Raw genomic sequence first — 9,662 nt, 5'->3', positions numbered from 1 at the left:
TCGTGTATTGGGCTATAGGGTTACCATCAGTGTGGATGATAAGTGGAAAAGAGCAAAACAAGAGTGTCTTATTACTTTCCCCCAAACCTAATAACCCTCTATTCATTCAGAAACAAAGACCTTTTATAAAGACCCAAATGCATTTTCATGGTACATTGCACATATTCATATTGTATTCCAGTAGTATGGTTTATTTATAGTATTATTTTCTATAAAACTGTGCTTTTAGGTGTCCAACTAAAACATTTTATCATAGTCCCTGCTGCACAGATGTTTTTACAGTATCTGCGGTCTGCAAGCATGCATATGGCTTATCTTTTTTGTCTTCAACTGATGATTATTAATGACTAGTTCCCAGGAAAGAGTCTTGTGGAATGTAGCAGTTCATGCAGAGGTTGAATTGGGGGGTCTGTTTACATTGGAAACTATAGCACAAACTACACACATTCATTACATAATGTGGTTACATAACGCCTCCCAAACTGCTCATTTGTCTTCCTGCCGGTTTCTGAGGCCCACTGCAACTTTGCCTTTTTGCACTCTTTCACACACACCCTGTCTTATCTGACTTAAATAAGCTGGTTCACTTGAGAAGAGCCTGTTACCAATACAACCATGATTTTATACTCTTTATACGACTGCTTGGATTTTAAAGGGTGGTTGTTTTTGACTTGTTTTCTGCTGCTGCTTATAGATTTAATCAGGAATAAAAACCCAGCAAATTTTCCACCAGGACCATGGCCTTTACCCATCTTAGGAAATGTCTTCACTGATGTTAACTATAAAACTGTGGATCAGGTGAGCACTCTTGAATATATGATGCCCTTGTTTTATACAGTCTGTGATTATGACATGTTTTATATTAGAATAAACGTGTAGCTTATAAATAAATAACATTTTTGTTGTTGTATTAATATAAATATTGAAGACAAAACTAACTTCAGAAATTAACTTGAACAATATTTGCTCAATAGTTGTTTGTTTTTACCTTCGCAGACAATTAATGTATTATTCAGGCCCTATATGTAAAACAAACCTAGCCTAAACCTAGGAATTAACTGTCTACAAAAATAAAACGTCGGTCTGTAAAGTTAGTCTAGCACAAATAACACAAAAACTCACTTTATAATCGCCGAAGCTGCGAAATTAATCTCTGACATCCTTTCAGCACCTTTTTGTTTTGTTTATGACGAGAGCGTTTGTGGGAGTGTGTGGTGACTAATCAAAACGCGTCTGATTGGATACCACATTCCTAAACTCAACATACACGTGTGTGATTGGCTGCCAGACTGTTGCTACCAAACAAATACACATCCAAATTAATATAGCAAACTTAATTGACACGTTTATTCTCACATTTAACTTAAGTGGTGACTGCTCTTGTAGTTTAGTTTATTTTGTGCTTGAACAGTTTGTATCTGCTTTAATTGAGTTTGGTGCAATTTCTTATTTAGGCAGCCACATGCCCTGATGAATACCTTTGAATGTTTGGTAATAATTTAATCATTACTGTTTCCCTACAGCTGATTGAGAAGTATGGGAACATATTCAGTGTTAGGATTGGAAGTGATAAAATAGTGTATGTGTCTGGGTTTAAAATGGTGAAGGATGTTTTGATCACTCAAGGGGAAAACTTCACTGACCGTCCTGTTTCACCATTGTTTGACACACTTTATAAAGGCAGAGGTAAGTATACACTACATGTAATCAAATAAATATTAATAAGGGGGCCAATGTTATGTTCTTTACCCAGGGTTAACAATAAATCCTATGCTGATGTTTCACATGTTTTCACACTACCTGACAAAAGACTTTATCCAAGTTTTAGGAACAACAAATAATAACTTGATCTCTTAGTCGACCATTTGGTATCAGAAGTGGCTTATATGAAAACCAAAGGCCTCTAGATTAGGCTTATTTTACCAAAATAAAATATGATCATGTCTTGAATTAATTTTAATTATTTAATTAGGACAGTAATGTCTAACTTTGCTCTGACAAAAGTCTTGTCACTTAACATAAATAATGAACAGTATAGAATATAATGTCATAGTGCAGTGGAAAAAGATTTAATATTGTGTATGAGCTTAGATGACTGCACCTATGCATCTCTGCAGTGACTCTAATAACTTTTTTAAGTCATCTGAAATGGCAAATAAAGCATTCTTGTACGACTCCTAAAATTCATTAAGATTCTTTTGATTCATCTTCAATGCCCCCTCCTTCAACTTACCTCAGACATGCTCAAAAATGTTCATGTCTGGTGACTGGGCTGACCAATCCTGTAGCACCTTGACCTTTTTTGCTTTCAGGAACTTTGATGTAATGGTTGAAGTATGAGAAGGAGCGCTTTCCTGCCGAATAGTTTGCCCTGTCCTGTGGTTTGTAATGTAATGGGCAGCACAAATGTCTTGATACCTGAGTCTGTTGATGTTGCCATCCACTCTGCAGATCACCCGCATACCCCCATACTGAATATAACCCCAAACCTTGATTTTTTCTTCACCAAACTTGACTGATTTCTGTGAGAATCTTGGGTCCATGCAGGTTCCTAAAGGTCTTCTGCAGTACTTGTGATGATAGGTATGGATTTCAACAGATGATTCACTGGAAAAATCCACTTTCTGCCACTTTTCCAAATGATCAACTAGAAGTCAAGTTATAATTTGTTGCTCTTACAACTGGGATACACCCTGGGTTAATGACTTCATTTGTGCGTCCAAATTTTATGGCCACTGATTGGACAAAATCAACATTCAACTTGTTCATAGAAAACTAGCATTGCACATCTGTTACAGCCGTACATTATACATTTGACAGCAAAAAAGAATTGCTCATCTTAAGTCCATCTGGTGTGTTTTTCCATTACTACTTAACATTTTCATTTCAGTTAAAACAAAGTGATTATGAGGTATGCGATTGATGGTCGATTGCAAAACAGCTATTTTTCCTAAACTTTTAACATCACATAGTTTCACACTTAACCCCAATGAGGATCAACAGTACTAATGGTTCTCATATCTTTAGGTAAAAACAGTGCTAACAGTTCTGATGAACTCTGTCTGTAACATTCTTTGAAATTGGCTTTTAAGGCAGGGTTAAAATGATGATAAGAATCTCCACTACTGAGGCTACAATAGTTCTAATCACAATTTCCCTCCATTGTTTTTGATATCGACCCCTGGCTGAGCAAGGCCTGTCCTTCAACAATGGCTATTCGTGGAGAAAGCATCAGCAGTTTTCCATGAGTCACCTGAAAAATTTTGGAGAGGGGAGGAAGACTCTAGAAGAAAATAATCAACGAGAGTGCTACTTCCTGTGTGGAGCCTTCAAAGAGGAGCAGGGTGGGTGAAAAAGATGTACAATATTTAAAATATTTTTTTTTAGGTTGCTCCGAAATGTGTTTCATATATATATATATAAATCAGAATAACAGTAATTATAGACAGATAATATAATATATGTTATTTACATACATTATAAATGAGCACACTAAATGCCAGATTCACAAAACAGAATAAGCACGTAGGTATACAAATGTTGATGGGAGTGTAAAATTCTGTGGATGATCCACTGATAGTCTACAACTAAAAGAATATTGACAGCCATTTCTATAAAATGCAATGCAGTGCAGAAAGCAGCACAAATTAGTTCACAAACTAAAAAGCTACGCCAATGATAATCATGCATAGATAATAACTAATAAAACAGGCACAAAAAGCCTTATGGTATTAAATAATGTTGCAAATACAAGTAAACTGACTACTGCTAATTTTTAGTTTAGTACTGCCTACGTTTAGTAAATCCTGATAGTTTATCAATGGCAAAACAAGGGTTTGTGCTTTCAAAAAAGTTGACTATGCAAATCTTGCACTACATTTCCACAATTATTTGACAGATATTGTTCTGTAATATTCAGTTAATATATATAATTATGTAATTCCTTTACATTGTCACACAGGCCGCCCCTTTGACCCTTTGGTCAAAATCAATAATGCAGTAGCCAACGTTATCGGCTTCCTGGTGTTCGGCCATCGATATGAGTATAGTGATGTTAATTTCCAGAAGCGTCTACAGATGAGTGCGGAGTCAGTGTTTCTTACAGGATCTGTGTGGAACCAGGTGGAGTATATTCAAAATACAGCCTATCTATAAAACATTTTGAAATTGTAATCATTTAAAAGAGCATTTAAAGGTGAAATACATACATTTTGTGCACTGCTAGGGTCTTTTAGTGGATTTACCAAAACTAAAACATATTTTCAAACACCTCACTGTAAACTTAACGCACCATTTCTTTAAAGCATTTTATCTTTTTAATGTGTTATTATATTATTTAGGGTTTCAAAGCTAGTTAGTAATAGCTAACTAGTTTATATTATACTGTAAATAACAATTAGTTGACTTAAAAAAGGAATAAACCTGTTGCTATTAAAATGATAAGTTGATTTTGCTTAAAAAGCGAGTAAACTTGTTGCCTTGTATTTAAGTAAATGAACTGACCATAATTATAAAAAAAATAATTAAACATTGGCGATGTGGTGCCTTAGTGGTTAGCACTGTCGCCTCACAGCAAGAGGGCCGCTGGTTCGAGCCCCGGCTGGGTCAGTTGAGCTTCCTATGTAGAGTTTGCATATTCTCCCCATGTTTGCATGGGTTTCCTCTGGGTGCTCCGGTTTCCCCCACAGTCCAAAGACATATGGTATAGGTGAATTCAATAAGCCAAATTGGCCTTAGTATGTGAATGTGAAAGTGTAAGTATGTTTCCCAGTACTGTGTTGCACCTGGAAGGGCATCCGCTGTATAAAACATATGCTGGATAATTTGGTGGTTCATTCTGCTGTGGCAATTCGTGATAAATAAAGGGACTAAGCAGAAGGAAAATTAATTATTAAAGTTAAACATCCAGTCAACTTATTAGTTCCATGTAAACTTGTTGCTTTAAGGCAGGGGGGTCCAAACTTGGTCCTGGAGGGCCGGTATCCTGCAAAGTTTAGTTCCAACCTCAATCAGACACACCTGGGCTAGCTAATCAAACTCTTAGGTTAAACATCCTTGCAGCTGTGTTGAGGCAAGTTGGAGCTAAAATCTGCAGGACACCAGCCCTCCAGGACAGAATTTAGAAACCCTTACTTTAAGGCAATGACTTACAATATTTTTTAAAGTAATCATATTTTATAGTGTGTCTGTCAGAAAGAAACTCATCAAATGTCAGTATTGATGCTTGTTTCACCTATTGTCTGTCTTTGCAAATTTTGGCAAATCTTCAATTGTAGTCTTTCACTTCGTTATACGTGAATCTGAATGTATTTTGCCTCAGTCATGATCTCACACTTCCTAAAAACCATCTGGCTGAACCTGCTTCAGTAGCCACAGCCCAAGCTCCATGCTATCGGTTGATCTAGAAAGCATTTGGAAGTTTTTAGGGAACCTCTCTTAGTGTGCATGCTCTTATAGATGGCATCCTTATAATATTATTCACCATTAATTAAATTTTCACGCATAATTCCCATATATATCTTACAAGATAAGTAGTAAAAAAACGTCAATAGTTGAAACTCAGTAACACTATTTTTAACAAAGCTGTTTTGTTTGTTTGCTTTCCAGCTGTATGATGCCTTCCCAGGTATAATGAAGTGGGTGCCTGGACCTCATCAGACAATCATTTCAAACTATCAAAAGTTAGCAAACTTTCTGGAAGAGAAGATTGAGCAACATAAACCAGACTGGGACATCAGCAATCCGAGAGATTATATTGATGCCTACCTAACCGAAGCAGAGAAGGTAAAACATCAATAATACGTGATGTATCTACATGCCTTTTCTTGAATTATCTTCATACCTGTTGCTTATTTATGTCCCTGTGCATCATCAGAAGAAGAATGATACAGAGGCAGGGTTTACTGTTGGCAGTTTGGTGTGGTCCATGGTGGATTTGTTTGAGGGGGGAACTGAAACAACAACCAACACACTCCGATGGGCTCTGCTTTTCCTCATCAAGTACCCTGACATTCAAAGTATGACATTTAAAGTATAAGATATGGACTCTAAAATTCAAATAATCAAATTATATTCTTAACCCAAACTGAAAACTGTCTAAACAGATTTACGGATGCAGTTAACATATCACAACAAAATATTTCTTTAAACAGAAAAGGTGCAAGCAGAGATTGACGAGGTGATTGGTTCCCGTCTTCCTTCTATGTCTGATAAGGCAAACATGCACTACCTGAATGCTTTCATTCATGAGGTCCTCAGGAGAGCAAACCTTGTGCCTCTTAATATGGCTAGAGTTGCAAAAAAGGACACAACTCTGGGGGGCTACTTCATAACGAAGGTAAATCAAAGATTTTCAGTATACATAATATGTATTTTGTATATAAATTATTGTGTATATGTGAGTATCTTCATTATATTATTTTTATGAATTATATATAATTATAACATTTATATTGTGCAATGAATTAATTTACTAATAAGGTAAATAATTCTTTTTAATCAATATAAATTTAGTTATAACCTAACTCACATACACAATGTGTATTTATGTATATTTCATTATTTCAATAATTATTAGGATAATATATAAGTATATAATCATATATATTTTATTTAATACAAATTTAAGAATAAAATAATATAAAATGTTTTAATTAATGAACATTTTTTTCAAACACATTCAAGCTGATTGTATAAAATAATTACTAATATTACATAATGTTTAAATGTAATTTTTTAATGAATCAAGAACCTTTTTATTTACTATAAAAATACCTCTTACACATATCCACAGCATGTGTGTTTACATATGTATATTTATAAATATCCTATTAATTTGTATTAATATACATTTTTATATTTAACATTTGTAAACATGAATTCATATTTTTGTAAAACAGCCATTAGTTATTAAATTAATTTTATTATTAGTTATATATGATTGTTATACATGATTGAGTTATAAATGATGTATATCTATAAATATCCTATTAGTTCTTAATAATGTACATTTTTAATGTGGAACATTATTGTCAAGATTTATTTTATATAAATTAATATTTTTTTAAAACACATCTTATTTGTCTTAGTTATGGAATTCATTGTATTATTAGTTATAAATGAATAAATGATCTAAATCAGTGGTCACCAAACTTGTTTCTGGAGGGCCGGCGTCCTGCAAATTTTAGACCCAACCCTAATCAAACACACCTGAAGAAGCCAATCAAGGTCTTACTAGGTATACTTGAAACATCCAGGCATGTGTGTTGAGGAAAGTTGGAGCTAAACCCTGCAGTGACACCGGCCCTCCAGGACCAGGATTGGTGACCCCTGATCTAAATGATGTATTCCTTTCTTAAAGGGAACTGTGATGATCACAAACCTGACCTCAGTGCTGTATGACAAACAGGAATGGGAAACACCAGACGCCTTTAACCCTAAACACTTTCTAGACTCAGAGGGCCACTTTTGTAGGAGAAATGCCTTTTTTGCCTTCTCAGCAGGTACAGTTGATTTAACTAATTACATCCAATGATCAGTGGTTAGCACAGTTTCCTCACAGCAAGAAAGTCGCTGGTTCGAGACCAATTGGCATTTCTGTGTGGAGTTTGTATATTCTCCTCTTGTTTGTGTGGGTTTCCTCCGGGTACTCCAGTTTCCTACACAATCCAAAGATATGCTATACAGTGAATTGGGTAAGCTAAATTGTCCGTAGTGTATGAGTGTGTGTGTGAATGAGTGTGTATGGATGTTTTCCAGTACTGGGTTTCAGGTGGAAGGGCATCCGCTGTGTAAATTGTATGCTGGAATAGTTGGTGGTTGACCCCTGATAAATAAGGGACTAAGCCAAAGGAAAATGAATGAATGAATGTTCTGTGTGTGAAAGAATGACATGTTTCATTACCACACATATATTGAAGTATGAGTAAAACTTGACTTAATCTCCAAGCATTTTACCATTTTATCAGACTAAAGCCAAAGGAAAATTAATGAATGAATGAATGAATGGATGAATGAATGATCTGTTACCACATCACTGCAACAAATGTAATTCAGCCACGTCTCCTTAATGCTCAACTTCCCCCAACTGTGTTCCACCAACAGGCAAAAGGCAGTGTCCAGGAGAGTATCTGGCTCACTTGGAGCTGTTCATCTTCCTCACCATCCTCCTGCAGACCTTCAGCTTCAGCCCTCCTGACGGAGAAGAGCCCAGTCTGGACAGTCAGGTGGGCTTCACTCAAGCGCCGCTGCCCTACAAGATCTGCGCTCATCCCAGATGAACACCTGACCATCGACTCTGTGGCATAATGTCTCTGTGGAAAGAATATCGCCCTTATCTGCATTTTACTTATGACTGCATTCTGAGCTTTTAACATTGCAGACGTGACACTGCATTTTCAGTCACACATGACAAAACTGAATATAATTAGTATTGTTAAAATTGTTAAACTTTTCTTTCTCTTCCATGGACCTCTTGTTATAAAAGAGGCTGTTATTACATATATATATATATATATATATATATATATATATATATATATATATATATATATATATATATATATATTTTAGCCAAATCTCAGAACTGTTCTAGAGTGTGTCTCAAGCATAGTTTCATTAATTACATCTTTTATATATTCATTCATTTTCTTTTCAGCATAGTCCTTTTATTAATCCAGGGTCACCACAGCGGAATGAACTGCTAACTTATCCAGCACATTTTTACACAGCAGATGCAGTTACCAGAGTAACTAGAGGAAACCCACACGCACACAGGAAGAATATGCAAACTCCACACCGAAATGCCAACTGACCTAGCCGAGGCTCAAACCTGCAACCAAGCGACCTTCTTGTTTTGAGGCAACGGCACTACCTACTGCGCCATTGCATCGCCCCACTTTTATAAATGAAACTTGTAAAAGTCATTAATAAATAAATCAGGCCTATTTTTACAAGTGGCTATTTTAGTACACTCCAGTCATTTTTTTTTCATTCATTTATTTCTAAAAACATAGGAATTTAATACATTTTGTCACTGAAAACCATGTCCTGACAATGTATGCTAATTTGAAATCAGCAATTCCACAGAAAAAGTCTAGAAAAAGGATCACGTGTCTGAAACCCCCTCTGAATCACAAGACATGCACCTGTTAAGCATTGTCTCAGAATTACATTATTTTATATATAAGTTTTTCCTCATTCCTCACGCTGACTTTTTACAGTACAATTCAGTAAAAAAACTGAAAGAACTGATAAAGACAGTGATCCCTTTTATTGTCTCAATCATGAGACTTTAACTACATAGCACAAATATTTCTTCAAAAATAGTGTTATACAAAAAAAATCGTCTATTTGTCAATATGCATACATATGAAAAGTATAAAGAAAGTTTATACAGAGAATTCTGTTTTCTTTTTGCTGTGAAGTCTCCACATTTCCCAACATAGATTATGATCTGTATAAACACAGGAAATGTGTTCTGGCCTTAAACAATTACCTCAGTCTACACATGGAAAAGATTAGCTCTGTTTAAAAGGCCACATACATGTATGCATGCATCTATTTAGCTTCTGTTCTGTTATTATTTCCTTTCCTACAATAAATAATGTATGCTTTTCAACAAAATAAACTAAAATTGGACATCTAGACTCTGTTTAAAATTT

At 35.2% G+C, this 9,662-nt stretch overlaps 1 protein-coding gene across 3 annotated transcripts; it reads left to right on the top strand.

The window, feature by feature from the left end:
* Positions 1-615: 615 nt before the first annotated feature.
* cyp2ad6 (cytochrome P450, family 2, subfamily AD, polypeptide 6) lies at positions 616-9,645 on the top strand. 3 transcript variants are annotated; one of them, XM_087297903.1, is made up of 10 exons: positions 616-798; positions 1,524-1,686; positions 3,195-3,344; positions 3,962-4,122; positions 5,608-5,784; positions 5,876-6,017; positions 6,153-6,337; positions 7,361-7,502; positions 8,104-8,225; positions 8,733-9,645. In XM_087297903.1, the coding sequence occupies exons 1-10, from the start codon at positions 616-618 to the stop codon at positions 8,748-8,750; spliced, it is 1,443 nt and encodes a 480-aa protein (XP_087154029.1). In that variant the 3' UTR covers positions 8,751-9,645.
* The last annotated feature ends 17 nt before the right edge of the window (positions 9,646-9,662 follow it).

This window comes from Danio rerio, chromosome 20, assembly GCF_052040795.2.
Source record: "Danio rerio strain M-AB ecotype USA chromosome 20, GRCz13ab, whole genome shotgun sequence".
Classification (NCBI taxonomy): domain Eukaryota; kingdom Metazoa; phylum Chordata; class Actinopteri; order Cypriniformes; family Danionidae; genus Danio; species Danio rerio.
The sequence above is the reverse complement of the archived record's forward strand: the minus strand, read 5'-3'. Positions and strand labels throughout refer to the sequence as shown.

What these genes read in the sequence shown, in the direction of transcription:
- cyp2ad6 (XM_087297902.1), top strand. Translation starts at nt 616, where the DNA reads ATGATTTTATACTCTTTATACGACTGCTTGGATTTTAAAGGGTGGTTG. An exon ending in CACACTTTATAAAGGCAGAG is followed by an intron (nt 1,687 to 3,194) that starts GTAAGTATACAC and finishes TGGCTGAGCAAG; the next exon opens with GCCTGTCCTTCAACAATGGC. An exon ending in CTTTTTTGCCTTCTCAGCAG is followed by an intron (nt 7,503 to 8,103) that starts GTACAGTTGATT and finishes TTCCACCAACAG; the next exon opens with GCAAAAGGCAGTGTCCAGGA.